The 20,911-nt window shown below is 39.9% G+C and overlaps 1 protein-coding gene across 1 annotated transcript; it reads right to left on the bottom strand.

Annotated features, from left to right (window-relative positions):
• Positions 1-17,482: 17,482 nt before the first annotated feature.
• Positions 17,483-17,944, bottom strand: LOC132481678 (profilin-3-like). The gene has a single exon (XM_060086513.1). It carries the CDS (start codon positions 17,942-17,944, stop codon positions 17,483-17,485), a length of 462 nt encoding a protein of 153 aa, XP_059942496.1.
• Between the last annotated feature and the right edge of the window lie 2,967 nt (positions 17,945-20,911).

Raw genomic sequence — 20,911 nt, forward strand, 5'->3', positions numbered from 1 at the left:
GTCTGACATAAATCCCATCAATATTTTTTCTACCTGTCTCCTAGATTAATGGAAATAAAACCAAAAATAAACAATTGGAACCTAATTAAACTCAAAAGCTCTTGCACAGCCAAGGAAACCATCAACAAAATGAAAAGACAACCCACAGAATGGGAGAAAATATTTGCCCACAAAGCAACTGACAAGGGATTAATCTCCAAAATATACAAACAGCTCTTGAAGCTCAATATCAAGAAATGTGTGGAAGATATAAATGTACAATTCTTCAGAGAAGACATACAGATTGTTAAAAGGCAAATGAAAAGATGTTCAACATCACTAATTATTAGAAAAATGTAAATCAAATCTACAATGTGGTATCACCTAACACCTGTTAGAATGGCCATGATCAAATCTACAAACAATAAATGCTGGAGCAGGTGTGGAGAAAACGGAACCTTTCTTTTGCTGTGCAGAAGCTTTTTAGTTTGATATAATGCTACTTATTTTTTTTTTTTGCTATTGTGCTTGTATTTATTGCTTGTGCTTTTATTGTCATATCCAAAAATATCATTTCTAAGACTTTTGTCAGGGAGCTTTCCCCCTATGTTTTTCCTAGGGATTTTACCATTTCAGGTCTTACATTTAAAAATGTAATACAAGGCTTCCCTGGTGGCGCAGTGGTTGAGAGTTCGCCTGCTGATGCAGGGGACACGGGTTTGTGCCCTGGTCCAGGAAGATGCCACATGCCACAGAGCGCCTAGGCCCGTGAGCCATGGCCGCTTAGCCTGCGCGTCTGAAGCCTGTGCTCCACAACGGGAGAGGCCACAGCAGTGAGAGGCCCGTGTACAGCCAACAAACAAACAAAAAGTAATACATTTCACTTTAATTTTTGTGAGTGGTGAAAGATTGGGGTCAATTTTCATTCTTCTGCTTGTGGTTACCCAGTTTTCCCAGGACCATTTATTGAACATACTATCATTCCCCAATGAGTATTTCTGTAAATAAATTTTCTGCTTTCTTATCCCTTTCTTCTCCTTCTGGAATTCTGATTTTTCTAATATTTTTTCTTCTGCTTGAATCCTATGGATCACATAAGTTTTCTTTGCTCTCTTTCACTCTGTTTTCTTTGATCTCCTCTAATTCTGTTATTCCAAAGTTCCTATTCTCTAAATCACTTATTCTTTATTCTGCCTGATCTATTTTGCTGTTGATGTTCTCTACTGAATTGAATTTATTAATTGAATTCTTCAGCTCCAGAATTTCTATTTGGTTCTTTTTATGATTTCTATCTGCTTGTTACATTTTAAACTTTGTTTGTGTATTGTTTTCCTTATTTTGTTGAATTGTTTTTCTGTGTTTTCTTGTATGCAGTTGAATTTTATTTAAACAGCTATTTTGAATTCTTTATAAGGTAAATCACAGACCACCATGTCATTGTATTTAGTTACTAGAGGATTATTGTGACATTTTGGTGATGTCATGTTTCCTCAATTCTTCAGGCTCCTTGGAGTTTTTCATTGCATTTTTTGCATTTTAAGTAGCAGTCACCTCCTCCTATGTTTACTAGCTGCCTTCAGATGTGGGATACTTTCCATTGTTCCTGTTTTATAGTCTGAGGCTTTCTTTGGCCTTGTATGAATGCACTGATCTACGCTTCTTGCTCTTGTGGAAGAATTCTTAAGTTAGTATATCTCCTCTTGATCTTACAATGCACTAGAGTGGCTGCTGGAAACCTTTCTTTTGTTTTCCTGAAAGTGTCACTGTAGCTCAAGATTGTGCTTTCTCCCTGCTGACTGCTTCTAGCCTGCTTTCTGTGCCTCCTTCCTGTCTACCCAAGCTTGCTCTCACTGCCACCCTCAGGAGTGCACACAATGAGCCAACCACAGAGTGGAGGTATGGATTTGGCACTGGGGCATTGGGAGTACCCACGGGCCAGTTGAGAGGATCTTCAGATGAAGTTTTTCCAGTGGCTCATGGATGGACAGGATTTCTTTTGGAGTCTATAAAGCAGTCAACAGGAACTGTGTCCATTTAATGCCCTCTGATATTCTTAACTGCCGCTTTCCCAATCTCCTCCCTCCTCCCTGTCATGGAGGGCCTGCTTTAATACTCCAGTTTCTGTAGGAGAGAACTGGGTTTCTTTAACATTGTCCCACACAGCTAGAGAACTCACTAACTACTCTCCTTTTACCCTGTGCAAGAGATCACCGACCTTTTCTAGCACTAAGCTGTGTAGCCTTGAGGGGAGGGATGATGCTGGAAAAGTTCCTCTTACCCATTACAATACATCTAAACTTTTTTTTGGCTTTTTTTTGGTGTTTTGTTTTGTTTGCTCCAGCAGAATGCTGAAAACTTCTACTCTGGAAACCTGGATTTCTACCAAAGCTTTCTCATCCATGGGTGTCTACCCAAGTCTATGTTTTCCAGGTGCTCCCAGATCATGGCTGAGAGAGGCTGAAACCAGTTCACAGGCTCCTGCTAATTCCTCAGCTCATATCAAGGTCTTTCTACCTATTATCAGATGCAGAGCTGGGCAAGACTCCTCCTGGATCCCTTGACATATGGTTCAGGACACCACAACTCCTACAAAGGCACTTTTGTTTATATATGGATGCCAAAATTTAGTTGTTAAAGAGGAGACAAAAATGAGGGACATCTTATGCTGCCAAAATGCTGATGTCAGTCCTCTCTGACCTCATTTTAAATGCAAGACTCAGCAATGTTTCCCAGACCTGGATATACATTAGAAATACCTGGGGAGATTATTAGAAAAACTGATATGTGAGCCCCACCGTTTGAAACCCTGATTCACTGGAGTTAGACTTGGGCATGAGCATCAGTGTATGTATTTTAAGCTCCCCAGTGTTTCCAATGTGCAGCCATCGTTGAAAATGATTGCTCTTGCTTCTTGCTCTAGAGCAACACTTTCCAAATAAAACTTTTTTGATGAATGAAAGTGTTCTTTAATCTGCCCTATTCAATAGAGTAGTCACTCATATGTCTATGGATCACTAGAAATGTAGCTAGCTTGAGGGAGAAGTTGAGTTTTTAATTTCAACACATTTTAATTAATTTAAATTTGAATAGTTACATATGGCTAGTGGCTATAGTATTGGATAGTGCAACTCTAGACCTTAAAAATCAGCCTTCCTCTTTCCCAAAGTACTTGCCCTCACACCGTTTACCATATACTGCTCCATCTTATCTCTGCCTTTCCTAAAGCATATGTTAGTTTTGTATCTCTCCATGCTACTGTATATGGCCCAGTTAGCATCCGACCAGAAATAATTGGGGCCACAGAAACAGTTATATCATTTGAGATTCTTATGGTTAAATTTGAAAGGAAATCCTGCTTTAATTGATGGAAAAATAAAATTATTTCACACAAGCGAGAAGTCCAGAGATAGGGCTAGCTTCAGGTGAGGCTTTTTCTGGTAACTCAACAATGTCAAGAAGGTCTGATTTCTTTCCCTCTCTTCACCCTGCCTTCCATGATTTTGGCTTCGGACTAAGGCTAGTTCCCCAAGATGGTTGCCAACACCTTCAAGGGATACATTCTTCAATTTTCACATCTAAAAGAAAAAAGAAAGCATCTTTGTTCCAGTTTTCCCATTATATGTGTGAGATTCATTTTGATTTGACCAGCTTTGATCACATAATCACCCTTGAACTAATCTTTGCAGATAAAGGGTAGAATGTGTTGATTGATCAACTCCTGGAGTTAAGGGTAGAATCAGCCTCTCTGAAACCTCATCGTATGGATCCATAAAAGGAAACCAGGGATTTAGGGGAAGAGAGATGCTGGGGAGTGGATGTTATGAAGGTAAACAATAAATGCCTACTACAACCTTATAGGGCATGCTCAACCTTTTATTGAGCATGTCCTATATGCCAAAACCAGACCAAAGCAGACTGGCAGCAAGTACCATGTGTAAGTCAGATATATATGATACAAGAAAATCAGGTGGGCATTTGGCATTTGAGAAACCTCTTACTTAGCAAATAGCAGAACCTCAGCCATCAACTTGAGGTTTCAAGATGGATTCTGGTGGCTGGGAAATGAAAAGGCAAGGAAAAGCCTGGACGCTTTTTCCTGAAGGATGATGACATCAGGCAGATTGCTGAGGCAGTGAAAAAATGAGGAATGCAGGAAGGAACTGAACTACCGAAACCAGACTTTAAGGTGGGGACAAGGTTTTGATAGCAAGGCAAAAGCTTAGTGAGTAGTACTGTGATTCAATGTCCAAGCAAGGCTTCCAGCCAATGGCACTTGATGGGGAATCTCCTCAGCCATGATTTAAATTCCCTTTTCTTAGGTCAGTGATAGTTCCAAAGACTAAGGTCATCTTGGACCTATAGGCAGAGGTCATGTGGCTCCAAGAGGAGCAGATAATGGAGCCAGTCAGGGCCTGAAGTGTTCCAAGACTCTTCCTCCTCCCCTTCCAATTCACGGAAATCTGAGGCTCTGAGTAAGACAAAATGGGAGGAAGATTAGGTTTGCAAGTGTCAGAAACACAATTCAAACTGGTGTAAGCAAAAAAGGGGATTTATTGATTCAGAGACCTCAGAAGATCAAGGGTATCTGGATTCAGGAGCTCAATGACATCTTTAGGACCTGACTTCTCTCTCTTCATAGTTGTTTCATTCTCAGTCACTCCAGCTTCACCCCCAACTACTTTAGACTTATATAATATATTCATCTACAATATAGCCCAATGGTCAAGAGCACAAGCTCTGAAGTTCCACTGCCAGAAGACTCCCTGTTCTGCCACTTACTGTGTGACTTTGACAGTTACTTGATGTTATGTACCCTGTGTAAAATGGGGTTTATAATACTACCTACTTCATAGAGTTACTGTGATGATGAAATGAGTTAATCCATGTAAAGGATTTAGAATAATTGTAAATAATCAACAAGGGATTTCTGTTATTATCCTCATCCTTATATCTAGTAATTCCAGTGGAAATAAAATATAATATTACCAGTCGTTTCAGCAAAAGTCCCAGGATTGGCCCAGCGTTGGTAACTTTCTGGTCCTGAACCACTCACTGTGGTCAGGGGAACAATGAGTCAGGAAGAGGAGGTGTGCCAATCTACCTGAACCATTGAGGAAAGGGAAACTGGGGAGACAGCTATCAAAAGGAAGAAAAGGGATGCTGGAAAGGTAAAAATGAAAAACACTCAAAAATAAAGATGCCCATACTGTGAGTGAGAGGAGAGATCCATGAAAATGAATGGTCTCTTAAAGTAACGACTGAAATATTCCTGTCCCCCCCTCCTCACCCTAAAGCAATAATATGATGACGGTGATAGTGATGATGATAATGATGGCAATGACAATGATGAGGATGAGGATTGGGGCAGAGTGCACTAGATAGCTGACATTGTAAGAGTACTGAGAAGCAGCAATGTGGGCTTTGAAGATTTTTTTAAAGCAATGTGCAAATGATTTTTTATACATAGCATGCAATTCTTCCAGATTACCTGGGTGTTGGGCCATTTAACAAAGAACAGATGTCTTTGATGGCAACAATTTGTCCCAGCTGTGAGAACTGAGTGAGAAACCTTTTGGGACATCTAAAATCAAGATTGCAGGCAGGTTCAGAAAAATATAAAAGCCTGATAAATATCCTCTATATTTTTCACTATCCACTAGTACCCCTGTAGGGATTTTTCTGATGGTGCCAAGCATTAATTCCACAGTGAAGGTTGGTGTTTCTTTTTGAGATAAATTTAACCCAGTATTTTTGCTGCTTGCTTTCATAAATACACACTATTCATTTCTGTCAGGTGCTTCTCAGTTTTCATAGTTGGCCTAGAGAGCCAGAAGCCTCCTGCCCTGAACAGAGTCTGCCTCTCCCACTCACTCTGATGCAGCTTACTTTCCAGCCAGCCACCCTATACAACCTTCTGTTGTCTGTCCAAACATTTCTGCCACTTTTTCTTCTCTGTGCCTTTACTTAAGCTGTCCCCTCTATCTGAAATTCCCTTCCCTTTGCTTCTTCTCACCTTTGACAGTTCTGTACATCTCCATAACCACAGGTCATATCCCACCTTCTTCCAAAGATTTCAGAAACTACCCTATTCTGAATTAAGTTCTCTCACTCCTGACATTGCATTGAAGATTATAGACACTCATAGTAGCTACCACATTCTACTTCAGGAGAGTTACTAGTGGGTGGATTTGACTCCCTGTCTAGTTTGTAAGCCTCCTCCTCCCACCCCAGGACAGAAACTCTATCTCCAACTTCCTCTCTCCTCTCAGTATAGCTTAACACAAGATCTGCAGCATATTAGGCCCTTGAAAATGTTTGTTCATATACTCTTTCAACAAGTATTTATTGAGAAACTCCTATGTGCCAGGCACTGTGCTAGTTTTATGGGGGATATAACAATAATCATAACAGTCAAACATCTATGTTCTCATGGTACTTATATTCTATTATGCAATATAGATAATAAATAAACAAATAAATATATCCTATGTTAGACAGTAATAAGTGGTATTTTAAAAGTAAAACATGGTAAGAGGGAGAGAGTTACAAGGGGAGGAGCTATGTTAGGAGAGGCAGGGAAGGCCTCAGAGAAAAGGTGACATTTCAGTAGAAATCTTAAGATAAATAAGGGAGTTAGACATGGGGATATCTAGAGAAAGAGTTCTTTACATTATATAAGCAGCATGTGCAAAGGTCCTGAAGTAGGAACATGGAAGGAGGCCAGTGTAGCTGAAGCAGAGTGAACGAGGGAGGGAGAGTGTTAAGAGACAAGGTCAGAGAAGTAGTGGGGAGCCAAATCACACAGGCCCTGTTGACCTAAATTGAGATAAAAAATAAATCAGGAAAGGTGAGTATGGGAGACTGATGGAATAGAAGCAGGGTTTCTTGAATGAATTCTGGGCCCATGGCCAGTTTTGACTCCAGGGTTTACCTCACGCACAGAGCTTACTTCATGACCCTTCTAAGTTTAGCCCTTCCTTTTGGTCCTTGGTCTTCAGGTATCTACCCTACTCCATAGCCACTTAGTGTCTCTGTCCCAGGTTGAATCAAGGGCTCTGACTCAATTAAGCACAATTACAATTCAACACTAAAGAAGAATCTGAGTGCTGCTTGAGGCAGGAAATCCAGAGTCCTCTGTTTTCTAAACTGAACCAGAGACTCAGAGAAGATTTCTAAAATTGAGAGGTTGTTTGGCTTGTTCTTTATTTAATCACTCAAATTCTGGGTCATCTTTTGATCTGTGAAAAGAGCAGAATGCTTCCTCCTCAAATAGGTTTCAATACTTGAAGGAAGGTGCTCAATAGCTTTCTTTTTATTGGGATCAGGTCAAAAGTGGAATGGAACCATGTTTTGTAGAGGGCATTTTGTGGAAAAGGCAGAGGAAAGATAGGATTGAGTCTTGCAAAGTTATGGGGTGTTGTACTGAAGGAAGTAGTGAGGACGAGGGGGAAGAAAAACCCAGACCGCAAGCAGAAATGTGGCTATTTTTGTTACCAGCATTTAGTACTGGAGCTTGTTTAGTCACAGGAAATTGAACAGCAGATCTGCATGATGGGTGGAACCCCATTAGACATTAGATCTTCCTGCCACAGACTCAGTGCCAGCAACTCTCTCGAGGAGAGAGAAAGACAGAGCTTAAACTCTACACCTCTCATGGCCCCTTGGAAGTAGCAAGTGGGGTTAAGTTATGGTTGCTGAGTCCCCTGACTGGCTGAAAGCTAGATGGGAAGTAGTGAGCTATGTAGAGGGGATACTCATCAAAGTCAAATCTGGCCTTACTATTTATCCTGGTGTGGGTTACTTAAGGCAGAATATGGTAAAGAGGATAGAGCAAGGGTTGCAAACTGGTGATAGCTCTTCTTATGGCCTGAAGTCATTATTGTTTTGCCAGCATGATGTTTTTAAAAAATATTAACACGAGTTTTACATGGGGTATGAACTCTCAAGTCCAAAACACTATCTGTTGCCTTATACTGAGAGACAGTATGTGCAATGTTTAAGAAGGCTAGAGCTCTGAGATCAAACCTCCTGTTTGTGTAACCTAGATCTGCCACTTACTAGCTGTCCTTCAGTTTCCCCATCTGTTTATGAGGAGGGTGATAATGCCAACTCTTAAGGAGTTTGTGAGGATGTAAAGAGTTAATGCAGTAAGTTCTCCATGGCTGAAAGTTCTCCATTATATTTGCCTGACCCCTGAATTCATTTGAGTTTTCAACCTCTCATGTAAAAGGAGGAACTCTGGAGTAGGTAACAAGAATGCTTCACAGAGAAAATGTCATTTTACCTAGATCCTAAATAAAAGGGCAGAGGGACTAATCCAAGCAAAGGAATTGATGCATGAGCCCATAGGCTATGTTTGCATGGCAGAACGTAGCTCTGAGGACTAAGGCAGAAGTGCTTTCTTGGGAAATTGCAGGAGTGGGTCTGGGAAGCCTAAAGAAAAATTGTGAAGAACCTGCTGTGTCCTGCCCAGCTGTTACAAATAGTCATTTGAAATCCATTGCCATTTTTACTACAAAGATGTTAGGGCAAGACACCTTTCAATTTATCACCCAGAGCTAATCAAAGATTTACTTCCTCATTCTGATAATGAGATTAATATAATTGATCATATCTCATTTTTGTCTTGGCTATCAGGGAGCTCAGAGCCAAAAGGAAAACTCAACTAGGCCTACAATCTTCATTTTATATTTTTCTTTTCCTTGGTCTTCATTTTCTGTTTACATTCCATTATTTTATGTGTTATGACTTTATTTAGTATAACATTATGAGATATTTTTATAAGTTGCTGCCACTCATTTCTGGGGAAAGTAGAATATAAAGATATTGATAAATAAAATGTAAAGGATTTGAGCTTTACCTTTTAAACAGTGGGGAAATCTGGAATGTTTAAAAGCAGAGTGACATGATTTGGTTTACACTTTAGAAAGACAAGTTTGACTGCATTGTGAAAGATGGATTAGAGAAGGGATGAGATTGGAAATGGATAAACCACACAGGTGATCGTTTCAGTTGTGTAGGTGGGAGAAGATGAAGACCTGACACCAGGCAGTAGGATGGAGAGGAGAGGATAGATATAGGATATGTTGGAAACAAGATAAAATTGGCATGATGCAGTGACTGGGGACAGAGAGAGAGGAAGAAGGCAATTAAGTAGATGGTGGTTAAAAAGTAGGCAGAATTCTAGGGTGGTATCTGGGATCTTTGCCCCACCCCCCACCAGTGTTACTCTCATGATTATGTTACATTTTATGGCAGAAGGAATTTTGCAGATGTATTTAAGTTTACTGATCTTTTGACTTTTAGGAGGGAAGATTTTCTAGATGGGGCCTGTCTAATCACACGAGCCCTTTAAAAGCACAGATTTTCTCTAGCAGGAGGGGAAAAAAGGAAGTCAGAGAGATTTGAAGTGAATGGAATTTGAATTGAGAGTGATTCTTCATTTCTTAAATGGTGGAGGCCATGTGGAAGTAAATACCTAAAAGTGGCCACTAGGAGCTAAGTGTGACACTCAGGTGACAAAGAGCAATGAAAAATGGACCTCAGTCCTACAACCATAAAGAATTGAATCCTGATAAAAATCTGAATGAACTTGGAACTGAACTCTTCCTCAGAACCTCCAGATAAGAGCTCAGTCAGGACAACATCTTGATTTCAGCCTTGTGAGACCCTAAGCAGAGAACCCAGCTAAACCTGCCCAGACTTCTGACATTCAAAATTGTAAGCTAACAAAAGGATTTTGTTTCAAACTGCCAAGTTTGTGGTAATTTGTTACACAACAATAGAATGTAATACAGTGGTTGAACAAAAACTTTGGCACCCATATTACATCCCTTTGGGCCACCTCTGATTTTCAGCTACAGTTATAGTGGACAGGTCTGACTCACCTCTAGCTGTGAGTTTCCTACCTCAAGAGCATACTGAACACCTTTTTGCATTATGCCCCAGTTGTCTTTCTGATGCTGTGGAGCTTTCTCAAAAGTAACCCAGAAGTTCAGGAAAAATTAATGCCCACACTAGCAACCCTCAGTCAGCAGAGAAAGGGAAATGGAATTAGATATATCTTCCAGCCCCTGAAAGGCTTTCAGGTAGATAATTCTGGGAGACATTCTGCATGCTTCTCAGAGACCTTGGTGGAAACAAGCTTCTGTTGTCTACATTAATGACCTCAAGAATACATCTTTACATTAGATTTCCTCATTCAATGTCTCTCTCTGCTGCCTCCTTCATGCTTACTGGAAACACCTCCTAAATAAATTACTATTCCTAAATACTTGTGTCAGGCTCTGTTTTCAAGAAAACCTAAATAAGCCAGTGAGGCTGTAAATTAATATATGGAGTACTAGAAGAGAGAGCAGGTACGGTGGTGGAAGCAGAGATAATAAGTTCAGTTTTGTAAATAATGAATTTAATGGTCCTGTAAGATAATAATTCATTGATTAATTCAACAAATATTTATTGATCATCAATTATGTGATATAGGCGGAGTGAAGCAGTGAACAAGGCAAACTAAGTTTAATTCTTCTGATGCCAACAGCTGGATAGGAAAGACAGACAATGAAAAAGTTCTCTGAATGTCTGAAGGATAAGTATGGGGTGCTGAGAAGAACATACTAGGTGGATCTAACCTAATACACATTTTCTTTAAGGGATTCCTAGAGAAAGCAACGTTTCAGATGAGATCTGAAGGATACAGAAACATTACTGGGAGACATGGGAACAGAAGTGAAGGAGGGAGAGAAGTAGGGGTCTAGGCAGAGGGAAACATATGTGTAAATGTCCCTAAGGTGAGAAGGACTCTGATCCATTTCATCATGGCTGTAGCATAGAAGGAAAGAATATAGTACAAAATGAAGTTGAAGAGGTAAGCAGGACATGACCTTGAAAAGCTTTTCAGTCTATGATGGGGTTTTCTGTTTTAATCGTAATGAAAACTGGAAGCCACAGAAGTGTTTTAAGCAAGAAAGTGTCATCAGCTTTGCATTTAAAAGCATCATTCTAGATGCTCTGTGTAGATTAATTAGGGATGTGGGTAGCCTAGAGTAAGGAAAACTAGCTACAAGGCTGAGTTATAGATAAGAGACAAAAGTGGCTTGGGTTAGTGTGGTACCAGTGACAATGGATAGAAAATGAACAGACTTGAGAGGTATTTAGAAAGAATAATAGAACTTGGTGACTGGCTTCACATAAGAGTGGGTTTATAGGAGAAGGAGATATTAAAGATGACTGCCAAATGTCTGCCTTAATCAGCTGGGGAAATGGTGATGCCATTTCTGCAGAGGAGGAATAATGAAATCATATAGATGTGGAGGTAATCACTTTTATCTCTGACTCTCTTCCATTGTACTCATATCCAATAGAAATGTGCTATTCCAGACTAGTTGGATTTAATAAATATATATACAAGAATAAAAATGGCAAAAATATAAATGTGGAGAGTAAATAACATGATACTAAAAAAGCAATGGGTCGGGGCTTCCCTGGTGGTGCAGTGGTTGAGAGTCCGCCTGCCGATGCAGGGGACACGGGTTCGTGCCTCGGTCTGGGAGGATCCCACATGCCGTGGAGCGGCTGGGCCCGTGAGCCATGGCCGCTGAGCCTGCATGTCTGGAGCCTGTGCTCCACAATGGGAGAGGCCACAACAGTGAGAAGCCCACATACTGCAAAAAAAATTAATAATAATAATAATAACTAATAAATTAAAATAAAATAAAATAAATAAAAAATAAATGACATTTTATATGAAATATTAGTCATATATTTCAAGAAAGAATTACTTAAAGAAAAACAATGGGTCAATGAAGAAATCAAAGAGGAAATCAGAAAATACCTTGAGACAAATGCAAATAAAAGCACAGCTTTCCAAAATCTGTGGGATGCAGCAAAAGCATTTCTAAGAGGGAAGTTTATAGTGAGATAGGCTTACATCAAGAGACAAGAAAAATCTCAAATAAACAGTCTAACCTATCATCTAAAGAAATTAGAAAAAGAAGAACAAGAGATAATTTTTTGAAAAGATAAACAAAATTGATAAGCCTTGAGCCAGGTTCATTAAGAAAAAAATAGAGAGAATCCAAATAAACAAAATAAGAAATGAAAAAGAAGAAGTTACAACCAATATCACAGAGGTACAAACAATCCTGACAATACTATGAACAGTTATATGCCAACAAACTAGACAACCTAGAAAAAATGGATAAGTTCCTAGACATACAATCTTCCAAAACTGAATCGGGAAGAAATAGATAACAAGAACAGACTGATCACAAGTGTCTAAATTGAATCAGTTATCAAAAAATTCCCAGGAAACAAATGTCCAGGAGTAGACTGCTTCACAGTGGAATTCTACCAAACATATAAAGAAGAGTTAATACTTATACTTCTCAAAATATTCCAAAACATTGAATAGGAGGGAATACTCCCAAATTCATTCTAAAAGGCCACCATAACCTTAAACCAAAATCAGACACAGACACTACAAACAAGGAAAATTACAGGCCAATACCTCTGATGAATATAGCTGTAAATATCCTCAATAAAATATTAGCAAACCGAATTTAATGATATATTAAAAGGGTTGTACCCTATGAACAAGTGGGATTTATTCCAGGGATGCAAGGATTGTTCACTACCTGTTTACCAATTACTGTGACACACCACATTAACAAAACAAAGAATAAAATCACATAATCATCTCAATAGATGCAGAAAAAGCATTTGATCAAATTCAACATCAATTTATGATAAAAACTCTCATCAAATTTGGTATAGAGGGAACATATCTCAACACAAAAAAGGCCATTTAGGGCAAACCCACAGCTCACATCATAGTCAATGATGAAAAGCTAAAAGCTTTTCCTCTAAAATCAAGAACAAGACAAGGATGTCCACTCTTGTCACTTTTATTTAACACAATACTGGAAGTCCTAGCCACAGCAATCAGACAAGGAAAAGAAATAAAAGGCATCAAAATTAGAAGGGAAGAAGTAAAGTTGTCACTATTTGCAGATGACATGATATTGGGTTGGCCAAAAATTTGTTTGGATTTTTCGTAGGAACAGCTGGTTACTGCTGTTCCTAAGAACTACCTCTACCTTTTCCACAGGAGGCAACACTTTATTCTCACCCCACCTCACTCTTGGTCACCCCAAAATCAGTTAAAGCCTCTGTTGTAACTAGAACTTCAAACCCAAAGTTTCTAGACTCTGTTGTCAATTGCATGGGTGCTCAGCCTTCTCTCCCCACTTCCAAGTACCTGCCTGAAGACAGATATCTCTAACTTAACCCCCACACACATATCCCCATACCTGACCTGATATTTAAAGCACTTTATATTTTCCAAAGCACTTTATGCCCATTATTAAATTTGATCTCCATGCTAACCATGCCAGTATCAACATCTCCATTTTCTAGGTGAAAAACCGGAGCCCCATAGAGTGATTAGCCCAAGGTTATATACCTAATAAATGATAGCTCAGGGCTGGGAATTCTTAGAATTCCAAGTATTCTTAGAATTCAAGTATTTTCACCCTATTGTAAATGCCTGTGTAAAAAAATCCAACAAGAAAATAAATAAACATATGAATAAATGAACATACTGCATGTAGAACTCCTGATTAGCAGAGAGAATGCACATTCCATACAATAATGAGCAAGGACAGCACTCATCAGAGTATTTCCACTTAACTCCTACACCATTAATTGTGTATACCATTCAGTTAGCATGGACCTCACCCTATGCAAGGAACATAATAATCACATAAAGCCTCAAAGCCAGAGGTAAAGATTTCCCAGAGTGAGACACCCTGCTGCCCAGAGGCAAGGGAGTTATGACAGGTGCTGGGGAGTGGGGGAGAGGAAAGAAAAAGAGGACTCAACAACCTCCCTTCATTCTCCATTAATTTAAAATGCAGGAAACCAAGGAAGTGGTTTGGTTGGAAAATCAACCTTTATCCATTCATTATGTCTGTCATTTATTTAATCATCCAGCATTGAGAACTTCCAGCACAAAAGTCTGCTAATGGGGATTACAACAAAATAGTCATCTCTAGGGGAACTTGTAGGCTAATAAGGGAGAGAAGATATGTACATGCATAGTAAGAACTGAAAGTTAAAAGAGTTAAGTGTTATGAGAGAGGTGCAAAGCACAAGGTGGGAGATTCCAAGTCATGAGGAAACACCTCCAAACTTGGGGAATAAGGAATATCATTATAGGAATGGACCTGGTGGCTGGGCCTAGGCAAGTAAGTAGGATAATGTGCTTGAGATTGTTAGAGAAGAGAGGAGAGCAAGTAGCAGTGAATTCTGAAAATACCATGGAAGAAATTGTGAAGCATGTCCTGACAACAATGACCTGTTCAGTGTGGCTGGACTGCAAAGTACAAGAAAGGAAAAGTGGGCACCAAGGTGGCAGAGGAAGGTTAAGGCTAGCTTCAGAATTCCACTGTGAGTACCTAAAGCAACAAGGGCACACAGGGTGGATGGAGAGAGGAGATGAATCCTCACAGCAAGTCTCAAGCTTCTCTGTACTGACCCTGAGCCCTCACATAGCCTATCCTGATCCCTTCTGGGAATAGAAGAGCCGAAACGAATTTTTCTCTACATTCAGTTGTACCTTACTTATGCAAGACATGTTCAGTTTCCAGGGAAAGGCTCACCATGGCAACAAGCTAGGCATGGCCTGGTACCACAGTGAAGTGCTTCTCTCTGGCTGGAAAGGGCAGGATCTCTGCTATGTGACGACCACCTAGGCTCCCTTCCCCTTCCAGCTTACCACCTTGGGCCTCAGTCAGCCATACACCCAATTAAGTCTCTTGTTCAATGGGGAATCGGAGTACTTTAGCTTGTCCTCTAATGAAAGATCTGCCTGGGCCTTTCTAACTGGCAAGGCCATTTTCCTCAGTCGCCCTAATTCCTGAACATGTCTTTTTGCCTGGGAGATCTAGGCTGCAAAGAATAATGTAGAAGTCTCAGTTAACTTAAGAATTTTTCTTCTTTCTCCTCCATCTCACCTCTCTCTCTTTCCCTTCAGAGATATGTATATGCCACATTGAGGCTCTATCTAAGATGAAGGCTCTACTGAAGCCACTTCCACATTTAATTTTTTCCCTGGCTTATTGCTCTACCACTATTTCAAGCTCTTTTCTTAACAGCAGCCAGTGTGAAAAAGCCTTAGGGGGTTTAGTTAACTAGGAGCTCAATGTCAGTTAGCAGTATAATATGGTTGCCAAAATAAAAGTTAAAGCAATTTCATTAGAAAAAGAGGACCCAGAAGGAGAGCAATGAGACCATTTGCTCTGCTTTGCTCTTCCACCACAGAAGGCAGTATCTGCTGCCTCACCACCATGCCTGAGGATGCTACAGGTGGGAAGGGAAAGGGGCATTGTCCTGGGAGGCTGCAACCACATTGGTCTCCTGATAGTTCCTCAAAAGATCAGGCACACTCCTGTCTCAGGGCCTTTGAATGGCTCTTGTCTCTACCTGAAACACTTCGCCTGGTTCTTGTCATGACTCACTTCCTCACTTCATTAGGCCTCTGTACAGATATTGTTTCTCCAAAGACGCTACCCCTGACCTCCTATTTAAAATAGTCCCTCTCATCATTCTCTATCTCCCTTTATACTGCTTTGTTTGTCTTCATGACACTTATTATCTCCTGACACATATTCTGTTTCTTACATAAGAATGTAAGCTCTATGAACATAGGGTTTTTGTGTATTTTCTTTACTGCTGTATCTAGAGCAGTACCCGACACAGTGGGAGCTCAATACATATTTGCATAAACAAACTTTTTCATGCCATCTACCTCATTGTATTGCAACTTATTTTTCATTTGTCTTGTCCCCACTCAAATTTTATCTAAGAAACTTCTTTTCTCAATTATTTTGACATTTTTTAATTAATTACCTAGCCAATGCCTGGCATGAAGAGTGTTGGATGGATGTGCTAGCAAGGATGTTGTAGAGGGGTTTCAAACATTGGATGGCGTTGGCCTTGACCCACATTGCCAAATACGGTAGCCACTAGATACTTGTGACTATTGAGCATTTGAAATGAGACTTGTCTGCATATAGATGTGTTGCAAATGTAAAATGCACACCAGATTTTGAAGCCTTGGTATGCAAACATGTAAAATATCTAATCAATAATATTTTTATTGATTATGTGTTTAAATAATAATATTTTGGATGTAATGGGTTAAATAAAATACATTCTTAAAATTAAATTCACCTGTATCATTTTTCATTTTTAATGTGGCTATTAAAATATTTAAGTTACATATATGACAGTCATTGTACTTGTAGTGAATAGCACACAGATTTTTTACAACCTCCATGTTTAAACCTTGACCTTTAAAGGCTTGTGAGAGTGTGTATGGGGGGGTGGTTTGAAGTGGTTCCCTGTAACTGACAGAGAAGAGGGTTCTCCATAATCACTGCTCCTGGGGACTTGTGCCAGTAGGGTCAGATAAGCACTATGCTTTACTACTCAACCTCATCTTTGTCATTCCTGTCTTCTTTCACTCCAGCTTGTCCACAGTAGCTAGCAACAAGCTAGATGGAATAGTTAGAACTTTTTACCTTCTTTCTTAGCTTCTGCCCACCCATGTTTCCCCTGATGGTGACAACAATGAACAGATAAATGGTCCAAAGGTGAGCTACAAATTGGAAGAATAAAATCTAGGCACAAGCGCCCTGGATCATCCACACCCAGCAGAATCCTCACTTTGGAAAATCTCTCTTTCCCTGATAAGTGATTTTATGTGTGTAGTCAACTCCCCTAGCAAAGCCCCATGCTGGGTTATCCCAGGAAGGAAATAGAGAAGTAGAAGACAAACAACCTGCCCTTTAGGAGATTATAATAAAGTTGGGAAACAAAACTAATGTGTACATGAAAAGTTAAACAAGATCACAGGACAATCATACAGGAAATGTTGGACAAAGTATGATTAAGTCCAAACAAATTACCCAGAGAGTTAGTGCTTTAGTAATTCAAATTATGGTCAGCCCTAAGGTAGAGGCAGGCAGAGAAAGCTTCCTCAAGGAGGTAGTACTTGTGCTGGATTTTGAAGGATGTATGTGATTATTACAAAATCATAGATTTCTAGAGCTTGAAGGGCCCTTAGAGACATAGTTCACTCCTCATTGTACAGATAAGGAAACTGAGGTCCAGAGAAAAATATAGTAAGTCAGGAAAAAGTTGGGAGTACAACCAAGATTTTCTACGTCCCAGTCCACTACTTTTCCCTCCAAGTGTTGAGAAGGGAGGGTTTGTGTTCTAGGTGTAAAAACTGTGCAAAAGAACAAGTGCTTGAATACTCACTCCCCAATCTGCCCCTCTCCTAACACACACACACACACACACACACACACACACACACACACATCTCCAAACCTAATCTGGGATCTCCTTTTATTTTCCTCAATACTATGTTAATCTAGAAGGTGAATCAGATAACACTGAATTCAAATTCCAGGTCAAACACCAGTGCCTTTTTATTTAGTTAGAAATGGGCCAGGTGTTGATGAATGGCCTCTCTGATGTAACCCGCCATCTTGAAAGCCTTGAGGTTGAGAAACCCTCTTCTTGTTCCTTTGTGTCCCATCAACACAAGGTATACAGACTCGATCTGAACTACTGTCACTGCCTGGCTTCCCCGACTCTGGCCTTTGGTGTGGAGATCCATGGTGTTGTTGCCCTCAGTGTACAGGTTGCCCCGGATCAACAAGCATTTGGTCCCTGCAAGGGTGATTCCCTGAAGAAACAACTTCTCTCTCTCCTCTCTCACCAGCAAGATCTGAATTTCTTCCTGGGTCAATTGGAACAAGTTTCCTTTAGGATAAGAAGCTAACAACCAGGGTGGGGAATTGGTGATTATCACTGCATCACAGCGCATTCCAGTCTGTAGGAAGAGGGTGATGTAGTCTTGCCAGACTTCTTCACTGATATCCCCTATGCACTGCATGATTCAAGTAAGGTGTATCTGAAAGATGAAAAAAGTGCTTTCTGGCAAGTTGGTCTTCAAAAGAAGTTTGTTGGTAGTTGGCCCAAGATGACTGATAAACTGAAACTGAAAGAAGCTAAAAATAGAGTCTGTTTCTGATGGCTTCTCCCCAGCAGCAAGGTGGAGGAGGTCTTGATGACTTGTGTGAAGTTATGCCCCAACTGCCCTCTGCTGTGACTAATTAATTTTCATTTAGTCATTCAGCAAGTATTTATCAAGCATTAGCTATGTGCCAAGTAGTTTTCCAGGCACTGGGGTACAGCAGTGCACAGAGAAAAACCTCATGGAGTTGATATCATAATGGCAGAAAACAAATAAATAATAGATGATAGTATCCCTTTCACAGAAAATATTTTACAAGCCTAATACTTTCTTCTTCCATATTTTTCCTCTTAGTCCCAGGCTTTCTCTACTCCTGTGGGGGTCCAATCTGACATGTGACTCTTCTGAAACCTTTGACAAGTCATCATCTGTATCTTAATTTCCTCTGAAATGACACTAACTTGCCTTAAGGAGGGAATGTTAGGAGGAATAATTAAAGTTAATGGTGGAGAATATCTGGGATAGCTTAGAATATCCATTTATTCAACAAATATTTATTGAGTACCTACTGTGTTCCAGGTCTGTTCTAGACTTTGGAGATCTAGCAGTGGACAGAAACTCCCTGCCTTCATGAAGCTGACATCCTAGAGGGGGAGACAAATAACTGACAAAGACATTTATAGTGTATCAGGTGGTATTGATAACTATAAAGAAAAAAGGTTAAGAAGATAGAGAATGCTGGGGAAGAAGTGGTGGTGGTTTTATTTAATATGAGGTGCTCGAGTAAGGATTATCTGATATTGTGACATTTGATCAGAGACCTGACAGAGATGAGGGAGTGAACATGTGGATTTCTAGGGGGAGAGCATTCTAAGCAGAGGGAACAGCAAGTGCTCCTGAGGCAGAAGCATGTCTGGTATATTTGAGAAAGAACAAGAAGATCAATATGACATAAACAGAGAAAGAAAAGTATGACAGAAGGTATAGTCAGAGAGGCACTAGGCTTAGATCATATGTAGGGCTTCATAGGCCATGTAAGGATTTGGCTTTTACTCTGAGATGGGGAGCCACTGGTAGGTTTTAAGCAAAGGAGAGATGTCTCTATAGATTCTAGAGTCTAGAAGATGCTATGTAGAGAATAGATGCTAGGGGAACCAGGGCCAAAACATGGAAACTAGACTATAACAATAATCCAGGCTAGATAAATAGAGGTTGGGGTCAGAATACAGGGGTGAGAAGTGGTTAGATTTGGAATATTTTGAAAGAAGAGCTAATAGAATTTGATGATGAATTGAGTATGGGGTATGAAAGAAAGAGAACGTCTCCAAGGCTTTTGTACTAAATAACTGGAGTTGCCAATTTCTGATATGAGATATACTATAAAAAGAGCAGATTTGAGGAGATAGGTAGAAATCAAAAATTCTGCTTTGGATATGGTAAGTTTGAGGTGCCTCTAAGACATCCAAGTAGACATGTCAGTATGCTGTTGGATATTATATAAGTTTAAGAGTTAACAGGATGGATCAGGAATAGAGATAAAATTTTGGAAGTTTTTTGCAAATATGGTATTTAAGGGCATGAGACTGGATGACAGCACCCAGGGAATAAGTGTAAATAGAGAAGAGGACCAAGGTCTGAGCCCTGACAGCATTCCAACATATAAAGAAGGTAAGATAAGGGAGAAATAGCAAAGGAGATTGGGAAAGAGATGTCAGAGAAGTAGGAGAGAGAGGAGTGTCTCTGAAACCAAGTAGAAAAAAACGTGTCAAGGGGAAGGGAGTGATCAAATACTGCTGAAATAAAAGAAGTCTGAGGATTACCCATTGGATTTTGCAATATGGAGATTACTGGTAACACTGACAAGGACAGTTTGTTGGAGTGGTGGGGGTAAAACCTGAATAGAGTGTTTTCAAGAGAGAATGAGAGGAGAGAAAAAAAAGTGGAGGTAGATAATTTAGACAAATCTTTGGAGGAATTTTGCTATAAGGTGCAATAGAGAAATGGAGTAGGGAATGGTAGGTGGGGGAGAGGAATGTGGGTCAAGAAAGGGTTTTTTAAAATTGGAAAGAAGCATGTTATTATAAACACGTTCTTGTGCTGATGGAAATGATCTGGTAAAGTGGGGATGTTTTATGATAAAGGAAAGAAGGGACAATTTAGTAGTCGAGGGAGTATGAAATTGAGTGGACAAGTGGAGGAGTTGCCTTAGGAAGGTTCAGGAACAGTTGATTCATTGAAGGAAGATTATATGGGTTCACATGCAGAGCAGCAATTAGATTTGGTTGTGGGAGGATGTGGAAGTTCCTTTTTGATGCCTTCTATTTTACCAGTGAACAAGGAAGCAGGGTAATCATCTGAGAGAGAGGAGAACAGAAATATTTAATAACTGAGTTGAGGAAGGGAAGGTAACCACCAATATTCATTGTGCCCTTATGATGTTCCTGGTACCTGATATATGTTACTTCTTTGAATCCTCACAAGCACCTTACTAGACTTGGTTTACAGATGAGAAAACTGAGACTCAGAGATGTTGTGTAACTTGTCCAGGATCATATACCATTAGCAAATAGCAGAGTCGAAATTCTAACCTGAAGTCCATACTCCTTTTAACTATCCCAAACAGCATGGACATGAGGTTAAAGTCTAAGTAACTGAGTATATGATGGTGGCATTACTAGGGATAAAGAAAACTTGAGAAAGAGCTGGTGGCAGAAGTGGGAGAGGGCAAGAGGCAGGAGGAAGTTGTAAAAGATGAGTTTGTTTTCAGTCGTGATGCCTTTAATGTGCTAGCTGGAACACCAAAGTGGAACTGTCAGGGGAGAGTTGGAAGTTCCAAACTTGAGCACAGGAGAAAGGTCACAGGACTTGAGATGTAAATTTGGGAGT

Source organism: Mesoplodon densirostris, chromosome X (assembly GCF_025265405.1).
Source record: "Mesoplodon densirostris isolate mMesDen1 chromosome X, mMesDen1 primary haplotype, whole genome shotgun sequence".
NCBI lineage: Eukaryota > Metazoa > Chordata > Mammalia > Artiodactyla > Ziphiidae > Mesoplodon > Mesoplodon densirostris.